The sequence below is a fragment of the Pygocentrus nattereri genome, chromosome 20 (assembly GCF_015220715.1).
Source record: "Pygocentrus nattereri isolate fPygNat1 chromosome 20, fPygNat1.pri, whole genome shotgun sequence".
Taxonomy (NCBI): domain Eukaryota; kingdom Metazoa; phylum Chordata; class Actinopteri; order Characiformes; family Serrasalmidae; genus Pygocentrus; species Pygocentrus nattereri.
Genome location: NC_051230.1, coordinates 14,621,250 through 14,644,556, shown reverse-complemented (window position 1 = coordinate 14,644,556; position 23,307 = coordinate 14,621,250). Strand labels below are relative to the sequence as shown.

The 23,307-nt window shown below is 39.9% G+C and overlaps 2 protein-coding genes across 2 annotated transcripts in view; both read left to right on the top strand.

Annotated features, from left to right (window-relative positions):
* Positions 1 to 463: 463 nt before the first annotated feature.
* si:ch211-117c19.1 (myogenesis-regulating glycosidase) lies at positions 464 to 9,665 on the top strand. Its single transcript, XM_017691074.2, has 3 exons — positions 464 to 516; positions 4,150 to 4,614; positions 5,227 to 9,665. The coding sequence occupies exons 2-3, from the start codon at positions 4,334 to 4,336 to the stop codon at positions 7,016 to 7,018; spliced, it is 2,073 nt and encodes a 690-aa protein (XP_017546563.2). The 5' UTR covers positions 464 to 516; positions 4,150 to 4,333; the 3' UTR covers positions 7,019 to 9,665.
* A 1,142-nt stretch (positions 9,666 to 10,807) lies between these two features.
* The window catches only part of LOC108423576, an 84,034-nt gene continuing 71,534 nt past the window's right edge, over positions 10,808 to 23,307 (top strand). Inside the window, exon 1 of the mRNA XM_017690973.2 lies at positions 10,808 to 10,855. Coding sequence (XP_017546462.1) covers positions 10,820 to 10,855 — 36 coding nt within the window. The 5' untranslated portion in view covers positions 10,808 to 10,819. The remainder of the gene's footprint in view (positions 10,856 to 23,307) is intronic.

Genomic DNA, 23,307 nt, shown 5'->3' with positions numbered 1-23,307 from the left:
CTGAAATGTAGTGAGATGGAATGAAAGTAAAAAGTCGCCCAAAAAGGAAAAACTTAAGTAAAGTACAGATACACGAAAAAACTACTTAAGTACAGTAACTAATTACATTTACTTAGTTACTGTCCACCACTGACTGTATATAATAATCCTGTCATATACAGTCCATGTGTTCAGCTGGTCAAATGGTAAAATGCTGCCACCCTATGGGAAGAGGATGTATTTGTCACGGAATGAGTTTGGGAAGTCCTTGTAACGTATATGGGCAAGTTAAGAAAAAAGATGAGAGCAAAATGTTACATATAGTAATCTAATAATATACAGCCTATCTAGCTTTATCGCTAAGGTGCAGTTTCATTGTTTGTACGCGTTAAAGCGCCACAGCCTCATAGGACACTACATCTCCCACAATGCAACGTGGGACATCTTTTGTCACGTGACGATTCTCAAACTTGTTCTTGTTGCACGAGAGAAGCAGCAGTTCGGCTGAGCTGCCGTAGCTGGAAGTAATGTCCTCAAGTAAGTATCGTGTCACCAAGTCTTTCAGTTATTAGTTAGCTGTTTTCGCTGAAATATATATTTAATTAGTGGATTCTCAGGGTTTTATAAACGTGTTTCGAATTGAATAGGATTTCGGTTCCTTAAGTAAGCTAGTTAGCTAATTTAGTGTGTAGGTAGCACAACAACTGGAACAGCGAGTTGGAGCTTCACGTTGACGTGACGTTCCTCTCTGAAGTTACAGATAACAGAACAGCCGTTTTTACCCGTCGCTGTTTGTCTTTGAGACAGTCACATCAGCGAGCTTTTAACAGCGGACAACATCCTGAAGTAAGATAATTAATGTTGTGTAAACCCGAGGCTTCTTCTTTAGCCTCACTGGTACATCATGACCGTGATGTCTGTCTGTCAGCACAAAGGTCGCCGTCCAGGATCTACGACTTGTGTATCTCCTGAGCGATGAACGTTCCAGCGCTGAGGGTCAGCTTCCCCCAGGGACGCTGGAGGGTTCGTGTAATCATTAACGAGCAAAGGACGGAGAGGGAAGGACAGTGAAGCTTTAGTCACAGGGTTTTTGTTTGATCTGTCTTTTGGGTTTTCTGCCTGTTCTAAAGTGAGTAACGTGATTAAGTGTGGAAGCCCATTCCTGCCAATTATAATAAAAATCCAGCGTCTAATTATTATTTTTCCTTACTTTGAATTGCTGTGTCATTATTTTGAGATGTTATCTCATTATTTTGAGATGCCGTCTCATTATTGTGAGATGTTGTCTCATTATTGTGAGACGCTGTCTCGTTATTGTGAGACGTTATCTCGTTATTGTGAGACGTTGTCTAGTTATTGTGAGACGCTGTCTCGTTATTGTGAGACGCTGTCTCGTTATTGTGAGACGCTGTCTCGTTATTGTGAGACGCTGTCTCGTTATTGTGAGACGCTGTCTCGTTATTGTGAGACGTTATCTCGTTATTGTGAGACGCTGTCTCATTTTTTCGAGATATTATCTCATTATTTTGAGACGCTGTGTCATTATTGTGAGAAGCTGTCTCATTATCTTGAGAGGCTAAGTCATTATTGTGAGACGTTATCTCATTATTGTGAGACGATCTCTCATTATTGTAATACACTGTCTCATTATTGTGAGACACTGTCTCATTATTGTGAGACGCTATGTCATTTTTTGGAGAGGCTGTCTCATTATTTTGAGATGTTATCTTATTATTTTGAGATGTTATCTCATTATTTTTGAGAAGCTGTCTCATTATCTTGAGAGGCTAAGACATTATTTTGAGACGTTATCTCATTATTGTGAGACGTTATCTCATTATTGTGAGAAGCTGTCTCATTATCTTGAGACGTTATCTCATTATTGTGAGACGTTATCTCATTATTGTGAGACGTTATCTCATTATTGTGAGAAGCTTTCTCATTATTGTGAGACGTTATCTCATTATTGTGAGAAGCTGTCTCATTATCTTGAGACGTTATCTCATTATTGTGAGACGTTATCTCATTATTGTGAGACATTATCTGATTATTGTGAGAAGCTGTCTCATTATTTTGAGACGTTATCTCATTATTTTCAGATGTTATCTCATTATTTTGTAATACTACCTCATTATTTTGAGATGTTAAGTCATTATTTTAAGATACTATCTCATTATTTTGTGATGCTGTCATTATTTTCAGATACTCTCTTCGAATGTCTCTAAGAATGTCAAAGTAATGAGAGAGCATTGCAAAATAATGGCATAGCAATTCACGTAAGAATAAAAAAAATTAGGAGCTGAAGATTTTCTTATTTTAAGTGGTGGGAATGGGCTTCCATACTAAAGCGTGGAAATTATAGAGAAGCAGAAAACTAAAGTAGGTAAGTGCTGGTGGTTGTGGTGGTTTCGCTGATTTAACCCATGGTAGCTATTTACATGCCAGCATCTGGAACTGTCTTGTTACTTAGGCTGGTCTCAATTTTTTTTTCTCAAGTTTCACTTCTTAAATGGCCTGGGCAGGGTAGGGCAGCCTAAACCTGTACTCAAGTCCAACTACTATTTCAGTGAAATAATAGTGTCTCAGGTAGAAGTAAGAAGAAAAGTAACTTTCCAAAAACAACTTGAGTCCAAAAACTACTTAAGTACTGAGTAAGTTATAGAATTGTACTGGACGTTCTTACTACATCTAGCTTCTGTCAGCATAGAAGGTGAAGTTTGTTATGAGCAGTCTTACTCTTTTTGATGCTCTTTTGGCCTAAATTATAATGGCAAAGCTCAAAAGTCAGAGGTGTGAACCACAAAGTGGCCCAGATCCTGTCACCAACATGACATAGTGATTAAACGGAGTAAAAAGTGTTATCATTTGAAAGCAAAATGCATCCAAAATTTACTTATGCACATGTAACTGAGTAAACGTAAGTAGTTACTACCAGTCTTAAGTGCTGATGTTGTCTAAGTAGAATGTGTATTTATCCAGTGGTGAAGGTTACAACTCCAGGGAAACCATCTGCACTGATTATTGTCCTGTTAGTGATATTCATGGATTGTAGTGTCTGAAATTGTTGTTTATGTCAGACATACTGTGGTATTAGTTTACTTAAATGGTGTTTATCCAAGTGCGGCAATGTCCTATTTACTACTGCCACAAGAAAGACTGTTCTGTGAAACTTGCTGACTTCATGTTTGCTGTGCTGAGTTCGCATGAATGTAGTGATAAGGGTGTCAGTAAGTGTGGCGCCTGCCATAACTGGCCAGTAATCTTTCCACAAATCCACACGCACTTTTATTGTGGACAGTTATAATGACCCCTTCCAGTGACACATGCTTACAGTGGTGTCTCTGTGTCTGTGCCACTGAAATGTAGACTGTCAAGGCTAACTTTTGTTCAGTGCACACGTAGCTGTTTTTGTCAGATGTCTATAAATCAATAATGGCTTCTGCTTAATGCACGATCGCGTCATGACCCTGTGTTGGAAATAGAAATGCTCAGTACATGCCCCAAGGTCAACAAGCCTGCAAACCAGTGGTTAACAAAGAGCCATCGTGCCCTTTTTACATGTGTCGATTGTTATTCCTTTTTGGTCACATCCAGGCCAAAAAGCTCATTTACACAGTTTACCCACAAGTGCTCAGTAAAACTGTGCAAACTGCATTCATGAACCATGCATGTGTTCAGTAATCACAAACAGACAAAAATGTTTAAGAAAGTACAAATTGAAGATTCAAATTGGCTGTTACTAGTGATTCTCATCATGCAAGATTTTTTTCTTTTTCTTTTATGTCAATAACAGGATGTCATAGTGTCAGAAACCACATAAACAAGTATGTTTGAGGTTCCTTAACAACTCAACTTGCTGTGATGCAATTTGCAATTGTGGGCCTGTTTGCATGGAGTTTGTGCAATGCAATGTGGTGAACAGAATCTTCTGTTACTTGTTAGCCCCCTTAGAACACCAAGCATGTCTGCATTCTCAGAAAATGATGTAACTTAGATTTTTGGCTGATTCATAGCTTTAAGTCTGCAACTTGTGCATCAGTTTTCATTTATAATAACATCATTCTTCCAGTAAGCATTGATTAAATTGTGCTTATTTTATCAGACTATTGATAGAAATAATTATTGTTGGTATGCTGACTTTAATAAGCTTTGTTTTTCTCTCTCCTCCAGGTATATACAGATTCCCAAATGTAAAACGGAAGCTTTTTTTTCCTGCAGTTTTGCTAAGTTAGAAATATCTCTTCTTCAGCTGCTGCTACAGTAATGTGCAGAATAAGCCTGCAGACGTGCTGCTCTGGCAGATGAATACAGTTTTTTTTATTGATTGCCAAAGTGTTTCGAGAAGATTGTAAAGATGTACCAAATTGTCCCAGCCACCGTTGGGGATGTCGGCCTTAGTGCCATGCGCCAGTGCACACCTCCTAAGAAGAAAAGAGTGGATCGGCAGGGACGGCGAATGATAATTGCAGGCTTGATAGGCGCAGCACTGGTCATCGTAGCTGTGGCATCTTGGTGCTATTACTCAGCGTCTTTAAGCAAGGCAAACTTGCTGAAGACTGAGCTTCTAGACCTCAGCAAAGATGGCTTCGTCATCCGCAGCCAAGCTGGAGCCGTCATCTTCCGAATGTCTTTTAGGTACATCTGTTTATTTGGCTTTATGGAATGCTGTGTTATGAAAATAGATTATAGAAATAAAGAATACCTCTTTAACAGTTTTCAGTGGCCTGGTATTAGGATTATTATAGCAAAAAATGTATATATGCATCAATGTATGTATGCATCAAACTTTTCAAATGGAATGAGAAGAATAATATAATTTAAAATGATAAAATTTGGGAAATAATTAAGCAAATAAGCCTAAAAATAGTTTTATTTCCTGGTAGTGATGAGCAGGGGATCTTCAGGTCCATAAAAATGCCAGTGTATAGCATATCTTGAATATCACTGACTGTATTTCTGGGCAGTGCCATGAAACTAAAATAGATAAGAAAAATTCAAAAATTCACCCCAGAAACTAAATTTAACCTAACTCCATAGTGAAGTAAAAAAAAACTATATTACAAACACCTATCCTGAACTTGCTGGGTATTTCTCCACTTGCCTTTTACATAGAAATGACACACAACTTTCAGTTTACTAGTGCAGAAAGAAACATTTGGACTAAAACACCCAATTGAAGTCCCCTCTATTTGTTATAGACTGTTATAGACTGTTATTTTAATATTCAGCATTTGTTGTTTATTTCAGATCGGGCTCCCTTGACCTGGATTCGTGCTCAAAAGAAGGCAGAATTCTCAGCTGCAGCCGATCCGGTGCAGGAAACCTCAATTTTTTCATTGAGACAGTGAAACCCAAGGACACAGTGATGTGTTATCGTGTGCGCTGGGAAGAACTTGAAGCATACCGTGCTGTTGAACATGCCATGTCCTACAATGGATCACACTGGTATGGTGGGGCAGAGACCTGGTCCCAGCATTGGCCAATTGTTTTCGCCGGAAACCAAGAGCCCAAGCCATTCATCACAAGTGATATTTATTCAAATCACCAGGCATTTGGAGGCATCCTGGAGCGCTACTGGCTCTCTTCCAATGCGACCGCTATTAAAATCAATGACTCTGTCCCTTTCCATTTGGGCTGGGATGAGAACAGCAAGACTTTGCGATTCCAGGCAAGGTATGACAACAGCCCTTACAAGTCAGACCCTGGACAGCCTCTTCGTGCTGAGTTGAGCTACCGTGTTTGTGTCGGGTACGATGTTACTTCCATACATAAGTACATGGTCCGTCGTTATTTTAACAAACCCAATAAGGTTCCTTCTGAGGCTGTTTTCAGACAGCCCATTTGGTCCACATGGGCCTTGCACAAGACAGCAGTGAATCAGCAGAAGGTACTGACATATGCATCGGAGATAAAAAAGCATGGCTTCAATTGGAGTCATCTAGAGCTGGATGATCGATATACCAGTGGCTATGGGGAGTTTGAATTTGATCCAGAGAAGTTCCCCAATGCATCTCAAATGTTTCAGAAATTTAGGGAAGATGGTTTCAAGGTTACCTTGTGGACACATCCTTTTGTGAACTACAACTCCACTAACTTTGGCATCGGAGTGGAGAGAGGGCTTTTCGTGAGAGAACCTGGCGGAGAGTTACCCGCCTTGATTCGCTGGTGGAACGGTATCGGCGGCATCCTGGATTTCACCAATCCAGAAACCCGTGACTGGTATGCTTCACATCTGCGTATCCTAAAGAACAAGTACGGAATAGCTTCCTTTAAGTTTGATGCTGGGGAGACTAGCTACTTGCCACAACAGTTCAGCACCTTAATGCCCCTGCAAGATCCCAGTGTGTTTACCCGCCGTTACACCGAGATGGCCATACCCTTCAATGACCGTGCAGAGCTGCGTTCAGGGTACCAGTCCCAGAATATCTCCTGCTTCTTTCGGATTATTGACCGGGACTCACTCTGGGGCTACGACCTGGGACTCAAGTCCATCATCCCTACTGTGCTAACCATTAGCATTCTCGGCTACCAGTTCATTCTTCCGGACATGATAGGTGGAAACGCTTACCCAAACCGCACCGAAGGGCACCAGGGACTACCTGACCGGGAACTTTATATTCGTTGGTTGGAACTGTCAGCATTCATGCCAGCTATGCAGTTCTCAATCCCTCCGTGGGTTTACGATGATGAGGTTGTGGAGATCGCCAAGAAGTTCACAGCACTCCATGAAACCTTGGTGGCTCCTCGAGTTCTTGAACTTGCCAGTGAAGTGTTGGACACAGGAGATCCCATCATTCGCCCTCTTTGGTGGATTGCTACAGATGATGAGGCGTCCTACAAGATTGATTCGCAGTTCCTCATAGGGGATGACCTTATGGTAGCACCGGTGCTTGAGCCAGGCAAGCAGGAGAGAGATATTTACCTCCCAGCTGGCAGATGGAGGAGCTACAAGGGTGAACATTTTGACAAAGGACCAATCCATCTTACTGATTATCCGGTAGACTTGGATGAGATTGCCTACTTTGTGTGGTCAGGATGATGTGAAGGGATTAACAGACGAAGATACTGTAGCTGTAATCATTCCATTGAGCAATAAGATGTCGTGCACAATTTTTCTCACATCTGTGTGCCTTGTGGATATGTATCTATGTAGGTTGTGGATATGTAACTGACACTAAAACCTCGGTAACCAGCATCCTTTATGTTGTGTATTTGGAAATGTTCTAATCATAAAACAATCCTTATCATGTGACTTGAATAACCTTTTACCTCTTAATTTATAAGAAAGGACAAGATCTTAGGCATATATAGTACTCTGCAGAAGTCAGAGACCAGCCTTCATTCATTAGATTTCCAGCCAAAACAGTCATTAATTACAAGTTATTCAGTTTTCAGTGTCAGGGGAAAAAAGCTGAAACAATATAGAAGAAAACAGAAAAGTACACAGAAGCCTGAACAACTACGTATATTATCAGTTTTTTCAGTATTTGGTGTGTCCACTCTTTGTCTTACAAATTTTTGATTCTGTTCTTTTCAGACTTGCTTTCACTACTGTACTTTTCCACACATGCAAATTGTTTTTGTTTCTTGCAATTCAAATAATCCTAAATTCAGTGATCTTGAGGTGTGGAGGTGGTTAGTCCATTACTCTGAGAGCATCGGCGAAGTCTGTGTTTGAGTTGCAGGTGTTCTTCTAATCTACCTGTTTCCTTTTATCAATAACAGCATCCTGACAGTTACACATCCTTCTAGACTCATAGTGTTGAGTTGTCTTCTCACAGTGGAAGGATGGACAGAAACACCTGTGGAGTTTTTCAGATCTGAAGCGAGAGTGGAGCTTGATATTTTTTTTTTTTTTTTTTTTCTTTTCCCCCTGTTCTTCAAAGATGAAAGTACTGTTTATCTGATGCTGACACTTTCAGTGGTTTACCAGATCTAGGTCTGAGTCTTTTTTTCTTTTTTTCTTCCTTTTTTAATCTCCAGTTTTGGAAACTCTTGTTTTTCGCTTATTTTCTTTGACTTCCCTTTCCTTATGCAAGAAGATTATTGTATATCTAATCAAAAATATTTTCTGAAAAATTAATAACTTTTCCTAATGGCTGTTTAAACTGGGAATTAAATAAATGAAGGGTGGTCTCTGAATTCTGCACAGTACTGTAGGTTATTATATTTCAGTTAAGAAATTTAAGTGGAAGCTTTGAGGTCAGCAGTTTAAAAGATGCACTGTTTTGACTTCACCTGCGTTCTGTTGGTACGTGTTGGCCTTTGCCCTTTTAAGATTGTGGTTATTTCATGTAAAAAAAAAATTGAAACATTAGTGAAGACCAGAGGGATGGACTTTGGTGCCAAATATACCACCAGCAATATTACTTTGTCTCAACACTGTGGGTGAATGTTGTAGTCTTGGGCCTTATAAATATGTTGCAATGTTAGCTTGTTGTGTTTAGGATGTATTGAAGTGAAAGCACAAAAGAAAAATCTGTACATAGAAATGTATTATATGATGATTTTTTTAATGAGTGCTGCCTGTGCCATTTAGTATTTCTCTGAAATGCTCTATTCTTTTCAAACTGAATCTGTGAAGTGCCACAAGCTACTGATAATGCCGTTTTAGTATATTATTAGTATGTTCTGACACTGCTGTAAACTACACACATGGTGTATGTATACAGTGTATCATTCAGGGATTGTTCTCTAATATGGTAAAACGGTTTGTCTGGACTTTTGTGTCGTAAGTCTTACTTTATCATGACTAGTTTTGAGATCTGTACTTTATTGTAGTTTAGGTGTGTCTTTTGGGTTGCTTGTGCTTGCCATAGCAATTTAATGGGAACTGGAGGGTAGATATTGACCAGGGTGGCAATATTTGTTTTCCTGCCTTTTTATGACCAAGGACGTCCAGAAAAGGAGATGTTTCATATGGGGTTTTTTTTGTTGTTGTTGTTGTTTGGGGGGGAGACTTCTGTGTGTTAGGATGCTATTGCTGTAATTTGAATTGAATAATAATTTTATTCAGATTTGGATTACTTTGAACGGCACAGGATTATTAAATGAAATGATCAAACACATTTGAATTTTGAATATAAAGGGCCCATATCCTACATCTTTCTTGTATTTTATGTTTTTCACTAGAGGTCAGCTTATAGGATTTGTGTGCCTGAATGTACCAGAAACAGACATAGTACATTTTACAAGACCATTTTTTGTTTTACTTGTGTTTTACCCTTAGAATTGAAAGGGCTGTTTTTGTTACTGTACCTTAAGACTGATATTTTGTCTCCAAAAGCAGCCCAAGCTGATGAATGTCTTATACCTTCAGTGTGAACAGGCAGACCTGATCTGCTGTTGGCTGAATAGGTGGATGTATGTAAATGTGTTTACATCACAAAACAATGAATTCACGATAAGCTATTTTTACCCCCTAATTTCCATATATGGACAGTAAGGACTAGAGAGTGAAAGGTATCTTTTAAAACTTTAACAGTGTTTACATACTGCTTCACACTCCTTTATTTATAAAAGGGAGGAAAATGTAGTTTTTTGTGATATGGGCCCTTTAAAAAAGTAAGCTTCATGTTTAGTTTTACATGTAAAATGGTACACTGCCTGTTGTTGTAATGTAACGACAGCGTTTCAATATAATGTGTTGTTGAAAATAAAAGTGAATTAAAATGGATGTATTTGTTGTTTTAGATGAACTCTTACTGGTGGTGAACATATGCCTGGTGAGCGTCGGGGCCTCTGGCTGGTTATTACAGACTCTCATAAGGGAGACTGATGCAGACTTCCCCAGGAAGTTAGTCAAAGAACTGTCAATAAATCTTAAAGATTATGAAGCCCCCTGACACCTAATTTAAAAAAGGGATGACAGATTTATTACCATAAGGCATCATCTTAGGTGTCTATATCACCATAAACTGTCTTCTTTAACCAGTAAGACATGGAACCAGACAGTGAACGCAGCGTCATCATACTGTCAATGAAGATGAGGCATCATTTAAAATGGTTATTGCACTGGGCTAAACAACAATGATGCAAAATGTGTGGCAAAAGTCTCAGCCTTATTGTGGCAAACATCTGGCACAAGACCGAGACTTAACAGCAGCCATTCAGACAGGCAGGGTCATAGCATAAAATTTGAAGTGGGTAGTATCATTAAGCCTTCCTTGAAAGTAACTGAAAACCTGAACATGTGTTTTATTGCTCAGACATTAATCAGAAATTTGTTTTTTGACAATTCATTTCAAACTAATGCAAAACCTTTCATTTTAAAAAAATAACCGTTTAAACGAGAATTCCACCAGTTTTTCCAAATGTTTAATTCAATTGCTGAAATGTAAACGGTCATTTAGAGCAGTGTGGGGTGAAAACCACCAGTCGCATCTGACTTTTTATATGTAATGCTGTAAACCTGAAAAATTGAAGTTTTCTTTGGGGACTGTGTTGCATCAATGCATGTGCCCCTCCACCATGAATGGATTAAAACATACGTTTTCGAACCGAAATGATCTCAAAACTACTGCAGATGTTTTAGACACCAGGGTTTTCATAACTGATTCATGTTAAAACTTCCTGTCAGGGAGCTTTTAGAGATGGACGTCTGGTTCCTATCACCAACACAGTGATTAAGTATGACACAATAAGTTTGTCTAAAACGGACTATTTCACACCAAACCACTCTGAAGGACTTTCTTTACATCATAACCAATTTATCATGCCGGTAGTTTGAAAAAAAATGTGGAGTTCCCCTTTAACTCTTTAACTCGAGCTCGGGCTTTTATTTTGAAAAAGAAAAAAAAAACAACAGTTTGAGCGGCGGCGGGTTTTGGTTACCAACGAGATGCAGCAGCACCACCAACACACACCTCACTCTAAAGTAAGTCAACTCTTCTTTATAGAGAATTATTCCCGGCGTGAAATGCTGCCTTTCATCATTTGGTCTTGTTAAATAATGCGCTTCACGGCTGCTTTTAGTTGCAGAACACTAACATTATCGCTGTGTCACTTTTATTGTGTAAGTAACATTAGCTGGGTAGCGTTTTAAACTGTTTGATGTCAACAGCTCCTCAGCTGCAGTCAGTGTGCTTTGCAGTGTGGGCATGTCAGCTCAATGGAGCCCAACATTTAAGTTATGTTCGGCTTTATTTGTCCAAAGAAAAACCTTTCAGCGCCATCCAGTGTTCATGAGATCTCAGAACAGCATCAATGTTATAGTGAGGACACGTCCTGTAGTCCAGCCTTGTACTAACAAATTACACACTTCGTACATTATTAGCATGTTGGTGACGCAGCACTGCAGCAGTTCATTACACTCGTGTAAACTTGTCTGACATCCTATACATACAGTCTTAATTCAGCACTTTTACAACAACACAAAGAATAAAATGACTTAAAACCTCATTTTTGTAGTGTTGTTCTGAATGCATCTCTAAATTACGCGAGATTTCCTTGGTTAAAGAAGTAATTATGAGAGCTAAAATGTCCTGAATTATTTGGTAGTGTATCTTATATGTGTTAGTGTATATTATGTATATGGGATGGGTTGTCAGTCCCTTTCCACTGTCCCTTAAAAGGGAATTCCACTACATTTCTGCTTAATTAAACAGTTAACATATCAACAAAATCATTCCGAGTGGATTGGTGTGAGATGCTTTGTTCTAGAGAAGCTCGCAGAGTTACAGTTGTTCACAGTGGTGGTGGCACAAACCAGACATCTGAGGAGGTTAATGCCTGTAAAAGCTCCCTAACAAGAAAGGTATTACATGAAATGGTTATGAATACACTGCCTGATGTCTGAGACATTGTTTTGCAGTAATTTTGCGATAAACTCTTCATCTAAAACATATTTTAATCAGTTTATTTAAACCCATTCATGGTGGAGGGATACATGAAGGGTGTTCTAAGGCAAAATAGTCCCCAAAGAAAACCTTTTTTTTCCCCCCAGATTGACCATTATTTTAGAATCATCAACGCTTCATATAAAAACTCAACAAGACTCCTGTAGGTTCACTGGTGATTTTTCATGGTACATAAAATGGCTGTATTTGTGTTGTAGAGATTGTGAGCTCTGGTTCCTATTTCCTGTTTCTCTGCAAATGAACTGTTTCACATCAAACCAATCTGACTGACTTTACATCTTAATCGCTAAATTATACAGACATTTTGAAAAATTCGCAATTCCCCTTTAAAGTGATAGCATGGCCTAAAATCTCAGTTTGCATGATCTCCTCCTTACGCAGCCTAATATAGTCCACCAGCCAAAACATTTGCCTCTTTTTGGCCACTGTACCTACTGTATTATGCAAGTTTATAAAGTTTATAGTCATCTGTTTCAGTATTGTGCATGGAGTTGTTAAATAATTTCAAACAGAGTTGCTTATGTGGTATTAACACTGTATGGCATACTGTTATCTGTTAAAATTGACTTAAGTGCAGATAAAATTCAGGCCTCTGAATGGCTGCTGCTGATAGACCACATTTGAGATTGGAGGAAAATACAACCCTAATTCCAATGAAGTTGGGACATTTTGTAAAATATAAATAAAAACAGAATACGATGATTTGCAAATCCTTTTCAACGTATATTCAATTGAATACACTACGAAGACAAGATATTTAATGTTCAAATGGCAAAACTTTATCGTATTTTGCAAATATTCACTCATTTTGAATTTGATGCCTGCAACACGTTCCAAAGAAGTTGGGACAGGGGCAACAAAACACTGGGAAAGTTGAGGAATGCTCAAAAAACACCTCTTTGGAACGTTCCGCAGGTGAACAGGTTAATTGGAAACAGGTGAGTGTCATGATTGGGTATAAAGGGAGCGTCCTTGAAAGGCTCAGTCATTCACAAGCAAGGATGGGGCGAGGTTCACCACTTTGTGAACAACTGCGTGAGCAAATAGTCCAACAGTTTAAGAACAACGTTTCTCAATGTGCAATTGCAAGGAATTTAGGGATTTCATCATCTACAGTCCATAATATCATCAAAAGATTCAGAGAATCTGGAGAAATCTCTGCAATTATGCGGCAAGGCAGAAAACCAACATTGAATGGCTGTGACCTTCGATCCCTCAGATGGCACTGCATTAAAAACCCACATCATTCTGTAACGGATATTACCACATGGGCTCAGGAACACTTCAGAAAACCACTGTCAGTGAACACAGTTCGTCGCTCCATCTACAAGTGCAAGTTAAAACTCTGCCATGCAAAGCCAAAGAGGAAAAGGACTGTCCGGATTGTTATCAGCGCAAGTTCAAAAGCCAGTATCTCTGATGGTGTGGAGGTGTGTTGGTGCCCATGGCATGGGTAACTTGCACAACACAATGTTGGTAAATACAGGTTTTGGAGCAACATATGCTGCCATCCAAGCAACATCTTTTTCAGGGACGTCCTGCTTATTTCAGCAAGACGATGCCAAGCCACATTCTGCACGTGTTACAACAGCGTGGCTTCGTAGTAAAAGAGTGCGGGTACTAGACTGGCCTGCCTGCAGTCCAGACCTGTCGCCCATTGAAAATGTGTGGTGCGTTATGAAGCACAAAATACGACAACGGAGACCCCGGACTGTTGAGCAACTGAAGTTGTACATCAAGCAAGAATGGGAAAGATTTCCACCTACAAAGCTTCAACAATTAGTGTCCTCAGTTCCCAAACGCTTATTGAGTGTTGTTAAAAGGAAAGGTGATGTAACACAGTGGTAAACACGCCCCTGTCCCAACTTCTTTGAAATGTGATGCAGGCATCAAATTCAACATGAGTGAATATTTGCAAAAAACAAAAAATTGTATCCATTTGAACATTAAATATCTTGTCTTTGTAGTGTATTTAATTGAATATAATTCCAACTTCACTGGAATTGGGGTTGTAATCTAAATTAGATTTTTGCTCAAACCATGTTACAAAAACACAACAACAACAACAACAAAAGAAAACATCTGCTTTTTAATGAGATGTAAATTCTGGTAAATTCAGGCCTTTACTCTGCACTCTGGACACCATTAGGGCTCTGTAAGCCCACACTTGTGCTCTGTGCAGACTTTACCAGCTGTTATACACACACACACACACACACACACACACACACACACAATGCAATTCTCACAGAGTTTTTCATATCCATTTAGCAGCAGCTGTGCCTGAGGCCTAATACTGCGGGTTCTGCTGGAAACCCTCCGCTCATTTATTCAGCTGCAGGCCAGAAGTGACTGTGCCTCAAGGGAAGCTGTGGCATGGCCTAGCCAAAGTATGACAAGCTAGACTCACACTAAATTAACTTTTCTGTGTTTGGGCTGCACATTTTTATACAGCTTTTCCAATTTCATAATATTTAGGTCTGCAGATTTTGTTAATGAGCAATTCCATATAGCACATCATACCCCTGTCTTATTTCACTGAGGCCACAGTAAGAGCTGCTTAGTTCACCGAACTGGAAAAAGTATCAGTATTGATTACGAGTGGCGAAACCGTCGAAGCGTTGGCCCTATCATCAGGAGATCACGAGTTCGATCCCTGGTAATGCTACAGCCATCCGTAGCCAGGAGTCCAAGAGGGTACAATTTGCCTCGCTCTCTTTGGGTGGGTAGGATGGCCCCTTCTTTTCCCCCCATCACTCAACATGATGCTAGTCAGCGCAGGCCTCTGTTAGCTGACGTAACAGATGTGGCGGTTGGCGCTTTCCTCCGAGCGCGTTCAGCTGTCCAGTGACGTTGCATGTGTGGCAGTTTGAAAAGATGTGCTGGCTGGTTTCACAGGTCTAATTTGCTTTTATTTGTAAAGTTCTTTCTTTAATATTAAAGGTGCACTCCTGACAAAATGATGAGAAAATTTAACTATAGATACTTCTGTTGTAAACATGCCCACTCACTTCCTATAATGTGTGGCAGTAGTTTTAAGAGTGATATTTTACACTTTAAAGAACCTTCTTTTGATGTATCCTGAAGGTGGGAGAGAGAAATCTTTGGAATGACTGTAATTGCTTTGAGGCAGAGACATGTTTGAAATGTTTATTTCTCACTAGCTGCCAAATGTAGATAAAATCCAAATAGGTAATGTTACTGCTAGGAAGACGAATATCTCTAGTGTCTAGATCGGTGATACATACTTCAGTGGATTTCATTGTGACTGTAGGGGGGCTCCCAATGGATATACTCTAACATAATATGATGACAAATGCTAGTTTTTATGCCAGAATGCCACTTTAATCTCTGCAGTCTTTTTGGGATTCCATGGTCACAATTGTGTGGTTTAATTAGGTTTTGTGGTTGAGCAGTTTATTTTTATCTCTTGAGAACAAGCAGACGCATTGCTGGTATTCTACAGCTGCCGGCCAAGTAGTATACTGTTTAATTTATTTTCAAAAGACGTTATTGTGGTTATTGTGGTTACCAGCACTTCAGCATTTGATATCCCTTGGCCTTATAGCTGATTTCTCCCATAAAAGGCAACGTTTGGAATTTTATATCATTTTATGCCAATGGACAGTGGGCTCAAGGTTAAGTTAATTAGCCTGAGCTATTCAGACTTGTTTTTACTATTGTGTATTTTTTTAAATTAATTTTCATGTCAGGACCCAGTACAGCTTTAGAAAAATAACTTTTATTATTATAACTGGCTATTTAGAAATACTGCATTTGGACCTGAAGCCACTTCGTGCCTTAAACACATTTAGGATGTTGTTTCATTAGGACATGTTGCAAGAATTACTCTAAAGCCTGCCAGCAGGTCCAAGAAAAACCTGCTGTCAGTTCTATACTGATGACCTTAGGGAAGGGTGTGGGCAGTTTATGTGTGTGTGAGGATGTGGAAACCTTGAGCAATTCTCCCTGAGCTGTGAGGGCTCTCACATTTAAATCTCAGAGAATTTCCAGACGCCCCCTCTTAGCACGCCTCACTGGAACAAAGGCAGTACAAAGCTTTTCTAAGATAATGTTCACTAGGTGATAACTAGGTGGGTGAGATGAAGTAGAATTCTCAATATCATAATGTACTGAAATGAACTGAATAACATTTTCTACTGACCAGACACTGACAGTGGGATATCACAACAAATTATATGATGTGGTCATTTGTGAAAATTCATGTTTTAAGTAGTGACTTGTAAAAAGTGAGTTTGACATGAAAATGTGTGAAAAGGCCAATTTTTCTGTCAGCTTGACCAACATGTACCATGGCATCCATGCTGGTGTTAACTGTTTTTCAGCAGGGATATTAAGCTGTAACAAGGACACAAAGTGTCACTGATGTAGAGTTCCAGCATGTAGTACTTGAAAAGTCCCAGAAAGCACACTTGCACTTGTGTATTCGCAATGCTAAGTAGACTCGGGCATTTCAGCGAAGAAAAGATTGTTTGCACTCTAGTTACTAGAGTGCCAGTAGCTTGTGAACAGTCTTGTTAAATGTCACTGAGCGCGTGATGTTCGTCTATCAAAGTTATTTTATTAAACTGATTGTGAAAATTAAGTACAGATTTGAAAAGATTTACATATTGAACTTCTGTGTTATCTAGGTAAGGAAAAATCAACTCAGATTCATGCCTGCAACTTACATAACGTTACAGTACAACTGTCTGCATTTTTGGGGCATTTACTATAAGCAGGGATGTACAAATGTAGAACTGTTTGTTACAAATACAATCAATATTTTGAAAACTATAATTATATATGATTATATATTTGATTGAAAACTATAATTAAAATGCAAAATAAACAAGCATATGCAAAATAAAGGTTGTCGCTGTCCAAAGAAAACCACGTATCTCCATTTTTGTTTAGATTTTTATTTTTCTGCATCTTTTTAACCCACCAGCTGTCCTTTACATTGTGTGAAAAATTTAAGGTGAATGGACGAATAGAAATGATCCAAAATCACTCTGAATAACATCTCTTTACCTTAACTTACATTTAAAGGTAAGAGGGGTTTTGCCTGTGAAGTTACTATTTTGGTGAAAGTTGTTTTGCTTTGGACAGTGACGAAATATAGTTTTAAGAATAGTACTGAAAACGTGTATTCAAAGCCTGTAAAGTGCTGTTCAGCCCAGCCCTACATAAAAATGATCGTGCTGTTGCACAGTTTACGAACAACCCCAGAGCTGGAGGCAGGAGGAGAACTGGACTGAGTTGTTTGGTGCTGATCACTTGCAAATGTTGCGGTCAGGCAATGCAGGTTGCATTAGATGTCACAATTAACAGAATGTTCCTTCTTCATGATGCACATTGTTGCAGTTTTGCATTTGATGTCATAATGTCACGATGCATTGTTACACCGCTGTGGTTCAGCATCTTTAGGATTTAACACAGACTCCATGATATGGCAAAATTCATATTGCGGGACACTGTATGGCCTGAGTGCTGTTGTAGCTGACAGTTATAATTAGTCCGTGGCTGCCCTTTTTCACAGAGGCACCTGCTTCACAGCTGACCTGTCGGTTAATGCTGGCAAGAATTGCTGCACGCTGTAAGAAGAGAGGCTCAGAAGGTTACAGTTCACAACAGCTACCACCAGGTGGTGCCGCTGACCCATAACAGCAAATGGAACATTATGCCATCATGTGATCACCCAGCCCTCTCAAATGATTGTTGTTTTTCAGTGGTGGTCAACAGACTCTGTCTGTGCTACCGTTTACAGTCCCGCTGACCGTTACGTGGTACTGTATGTTTAGTCTGCAACAAAAATGGACAAAGGTTATCTTTATCAGCTTGCTTAGCATTATCATTTGAATGGATGTTTCTTTATTCAACAAATCTCTTAAAATTTAGGCTTTTTAAAAAAAGCTAATGCTGAAAAGGGGTCTTGGTGGGGATACCACAGAAGAACCACTTTTGGTTCCTTAAAGAATCTTTCAGTAAATGTTATTGTTTTTTTATAAATTCTTTACATTATGTTGAGGTTCTTTAAGCTCTAAAAGCTTCTTCACACTCACACATCTCATTTACAAGAAGCAGAGAGTTGCTTCTTAGAACTGTATGTCCAAGTCAGGAACCTTTACCTTTAAGGTTTTATCTGTGCACTAGAGGGGGTTTGTCTCTGTTCTTCTTCCAATCTGGTTTGATGTTAGGAGTCAAATGGAATTGCTCCCACTTGTTTTTCCCGTCACTTATTCCCTCCCCCCCCAACCAAGGCAGCATCTTTTGAAAGGTTTGCTCACGTCTGGGTAGTCGCTGCAGCTAAAGTAATCTTACAGTCCATTTCATTTCAGAACAGCTCCCCAGCAGATTTTCATAGCTTCTCTCAGCTTGCGCTAGGAATAGTGAATGTCCTCTTTTTTAATAGGGCCCCTGCACTTTTGCTTTTGCTGCTCAGCTGCCCTCTTATCCCCCCATCCTGATGCCAAACAGCTGCCAAAAATTGAATTTACAAAGTGAATGCTCTCTCTCTCTCTCTCTCTCTCTCTCTCTCTCTCTCTCTCTCTCTCTCTCTCTCTCTCTCTCTCTCTCTCTCTCTCTCTCTCTCTCTCTCTCACGCTCTCACGCTCTCACGCTCTCACGCTCTCACGCTCTCTCTCTCTCTCTCTCTCTCTCTCTCTCTCTCTCTCTCTCTCTCTCTCTCTCTCTCTCTCTGTGTGTGACCCCTCCCCGACACCTATCTTGCCTCTCCGAGTGGAAACAAAAAAGGGACACAAAACAAGCGGTGGGACCAACTCGGGCACCAAATATTTCAGCTGGGCCGTGCCAAGTGTACAGTTCACTGTCCGGTCACCTGAATCTGTCAGTTTAGCACGTCTAAGGCAGCAATCAGCGCCCCGCTCCTGCGCGGAGGCCGCTGCTCGAGGCCCCAAACATTGCCTGGCTCATTATTCCCCGCAGGAAGGTCATGGCCTTGACTGGCCGACCGGAACCTGCTCACTAATTAAGCGCGCTGCTTTGGCACTAGACGTGTCATGTCTGTAGGACTTCCTACTGGGATTAACGCTGTCCATGTTCACTTTTCATAAGGCTTCAGGACAGGGGGGTCAGATCCAGCGCAGCAAAATCCCGAGGACCTGCTATTATTGTGCAGGGGGTACGCTACGGGTGGGCAATATAGTAAAAAAAATAATTGTAATATTACAATCAAGTACGAGTATAACAAACTCGTTTTCACAATGCACAATATTTCTTTTTTTCTGATTCACAATATTTTCTTTTTTTAAATTCAGTTCAAGGTGTGCAGCATGCAAAAAGGAAAGCTAATGTTTTCTAATGTTGAAAACATTAGAAAAAAGGCTCAAAAACATGTACATGTCAGAAGGGTTCTTTGCAGGAAGAACCCCACCATTGGTTCTGTAAAGAAGCCAGTGGTTTTCCTAAAAAAAATCATCATAGTCATTGACCACTTAATCCAGATAGGGTCGTGGTTGCTAAAAAAATGAATAGTTTTATCTTTGTGTCTGTTGAGTAGTGGTGATTTATCTATCTTCTTCTTTTATAGGGATGTACTTGCTATTATGCAGCTCACTGGTTGTTGTTTCCAGGCTCTGTATAATTGGTATGACTCGTTCTTGTTTACAATACTTGTGGTTGTTCAGTGTTCTGATAATGTCCGTGACATACTCAACAAGCATATTTTGATGGATTTTTTTCATGATAATGATGGCCTGCCTTTATATTGCAAACATCATTTTGCTCTCTAGGTTAAGCTAAGTACAACATTTCATGCATGCCAGGCTAAATTGGACTAAATGAAAGGCTCTTTGCTGTTTTGTGTTTGTAAGCTGTAACTAAGGATGGCATCTTTTCAAGTGTATTAGGCTTTAGTAGTCATGTAGTTCTGTACTTTATGCAGTATGCAGTGATCGGGGGGGAGGAAATGTGCTCTTCTGGCTTTGGCCTGCAGTGGCTAATGAGAGCTGTCCCATATACGCATGCCCAGTGAGTCCCATGACATCTTCTAATGTATCCGTTTATTGATCGCATCTCTATTTCTCTGTCTTTCTGTCTCTCTCTCCCTTTGTCAGATGCTCTCCTCCTTCGGTATCTCTGTGTCAAAGTCATGCTTCACAAGAATACAGCCCTAATTGTGTACAAGTTATCCAAGGTTTGTGCGCAGCGTCCAATGCAAGGCAAATGATACATCCTAGAAGTATTAGATCATCGACCTAAGCTGCGTTACAAATCGTTTGCTGATTGCTCAGGGGATGTCCACTACAGTCTAAAGCCATAAGAAAGCTGTAGAGGACACTGCACTGTGGATGCGATATGTGGACCAGCTATTGTTCATTGCACAGAGATTACAGAGCCCACCCTGCATCTCCTCTACAGGCCACTGGTGTTATCCTCTCTGCATTCTTCTCCAGCAGTGCTGTGAGATGCAGAACTTCAGCCCAGCTGCTGTGGCTAGATAAGAGCCGGTCATTGGGAATGGCTGATTAAAGGATTTAGAGAATGCTACGCGCTTTCCAAAATCTGCATGGTCAGGGATTACAGCGTTGCCTTTAATTTCCTGCCAGGGGTGAGCAGACCTCCAGCGATGGCCAAATTGTCATGTAATCTTATCAAAGAAACAAGCAGAGCTTACCATACAACTGAGATGTTTGGGGTTTAAAGCTTAGACTCAGCCTGCAGCTGTGTATATCAGGGCGAGAGTGGTGTTTCTTGGATCAGTTTTTCCCTTGCATACTGTAATGAATACAGTATGTGGCCAGAGACTGAACAGCAGTTTCTCAGATCCAGATTAATGGTGTGTCCTCATAAACTTACCACAGGGAAATCCCTTAAATGCCTCACAACTATACATACAAGTGGTAAACTACAGCAGGATCTTCCCTCAGTGGTGTATTACCAACCAGAACATTCTCTGATACCACTTGAACAATAGACTAGATCCTGGAGATCTGCCTTCCTTCAGGTTTCATCTCCAGTCTAAAACACACCTCATTCAGCTAATTGAGGGCTTCTGAAGGCAGATGGAGGAGTTGTTGATTAGGGTTGGAGCTAAAGGTCTGCTGGAACATAGATCTCAGCTAAGCAGGACTGGTGACAACTGCATGACAACTGCATTACAAGCTGTATGTATGTATTGTTGATGTGATAAAATTACCAGTTGCTGAATGACCGCAAGTTGCAACATATTAACGCTGAAAAAAGTTTTCTTTTCTGCCAAGTGTAGGATATTTAATGGTCATTGGCACTGGAGTGTAGTCCAAGACCAGGCTCAAAACATGACCATGAAAATCATTCTTCATATTGTTCACGAGCTGCTGATGACCACCCAACAACTGGTCAGTGACATTTTCTGACTTCATAAGCTGATGAGGACCATCCGGCACCATAAGCCGAAAGATACGCTAAATAGGATTTGTAATGGTGTGATGCCATTGGCATTGCAGTTTTAGTACTAGACTTAATCAATTTCTACAAAATTGACCCTTCATATTGTTCATATGATACATTTAGCAGCTGCTGATGACCACCTGAAAGCAAACATCTGGTTGAGGACGTGATGGTCTTCTGACTTTATGAATTAACAAGGACCATTCAAATACACCATAAATGTATTGAATGGGCTTTTAATGGTATTGGCATTACTGACATTGCAGTTTAGTCTAAGACTAAGCTTAATTCATGTCCATAAAACAGTCCTTCAAAGTACACAATATGGGCTCAGGTCTAGTTAGTTGCCATAAAGCCACTGCTGGATAATGTTCAAAACCAGGAGTGCTTTCACTTTAGCTTCCTCGCCCTGTTCCTACTTTATAAATGACCATGCCCTTACACATATAACAGCAAATGGGGACACAATGACAGGCCATAAATTTTATTAACTTAATAAAATAGCAGCAGGCTCTGGAATGTAGTGTGTGTTCTCTTGCCTAGATGGCACTCTTCCCTCATACTGTTCACTAATTGGGCTTTGTCTGTCTTCTGCTTTGATCCAGACTGGGAGAAAGCCAGGCACAGTTTGTTAAAGGAATCATGGAGAACTGAAATGTCTTTATTTTTGAAAGAAAAAAGTTTGAAGTAGTGAGTGAAAACTGTAAAAGTTTCAAAACATACTATTCATATCCCAGTGCATTCAGTCCATATTCGGAAATCTTTTTTTTGTGATCTCCAAACCGATGCATTCACACATATCTGCTTATTCAGCCTACAGCAGTCTAGCCCCACCCATTCACATTGAAGTAAACAGTGTCTCAGTCTTCAAGAGTAACAACACCAGTCTGTTTTAATGTATGGGATAAAAATAGGTTAGAAAATGGTGTTTGTAACATAAACCCATGCAAACATAATACAGTACAAATATAGGATATGGGCCGTGTGCTTGTGTCCTATCACACACTTTAAAGGTGGCCCAGCTGTTTTTCCATGAAATTTGGAAGTGTAGACCTCGTGTGTGACACCTCACATGGAAGTCCATTATGATGTGATAGAGCTTCTAGTTTTCATCCCTTATGTTATGAACCCTCTTGCTGTAATTTGATTCAAGAATAGACGACACACTTTTTGCCTTCAAGTTTTCATGTTGCCTTTCTTGTAAACAACTTTTTTTCAAAAGGGCGACACATATACTATGAATGTGTCCCAGAAGTCAGAACATGTAAGCTTCCTTACACTCTGAGAGCCTTTGAAATGAGCAGGTCAGAGCTTTCAGAAACAGTTTAGATACCATCTTAGCATGTTATGTGTTATAGCTTCTAAAGACGATGCGTTTCCCTTTCTGTTTTCTTGCTTCTGAATGTTAATGCTAGTAGTTTTTGGCAGTTTAGCAGTGAAACCTTGGCACTCTCAGAGCTAGGCACATCTTATGTTATTCCATGATGGTATAGACAGCAATAAAGTATTAGTTTGTATCTGAAGATTTCGCTAATTTGGTGTTACATGAGCTGCGACGCTAATGTAGCTAACAAGTAATGAAAACTTACATTGCGTCAGTTATCACTGTGCATCACTACTACCTCATGGCTAAATGATCATACACTTACTTCAAACTGCATTGATGTGCTAAGTGTTAAATAGAATATCTTCTGTGATTTGGCATACTATAGTGAACATGATGGTAAAAGTGCAGAGAAGAAGCAGGCTGTATGATGGCTGCTACTACTGTTTTAGCTATGCAGCACACTTTTGTCTCTGAAATCCCACCTCTTTTTCAGCACAATTTTTTTCATGCCTGTATTACCAAGTTATTTCTACAGACAGTGTTTGAAGTTGTCTTCCCTTCAAAAGGAGAGTAAACGCTGTGAATTCTGATAGTAAAGTCACTGGGAACTCAAGAGTAAGCGCTGAAAACAAGCGCCTGCCCTTGCATCAGCGCTCAGCTTCAGCGCTCCCTCAGTCTCCCCCTCCCAATTGTCTCCACCGTATGCAAATACGACTGCATGCTGTAGTTTTTAGCCACTCTGTCCCTGTA

Bases quoted from the DNA above. Each gene is read 5' to 3' on its own strand.
- si:ch211-117c19.1 (XM_017691074.2), top strand. From the start codon at position 4,334: ATGTACCAAATTGTCCCAGCCACCGTTGGGGATGTCGGCCTTAGTGCC. The intron at 4,615-5,226 runs GTACATCTGTTT...TGTTTATTTCAG, and splicing joins ATCTTCCGAATGTCTTTTAG to ATCGGGCTCCCTTGACCTGG.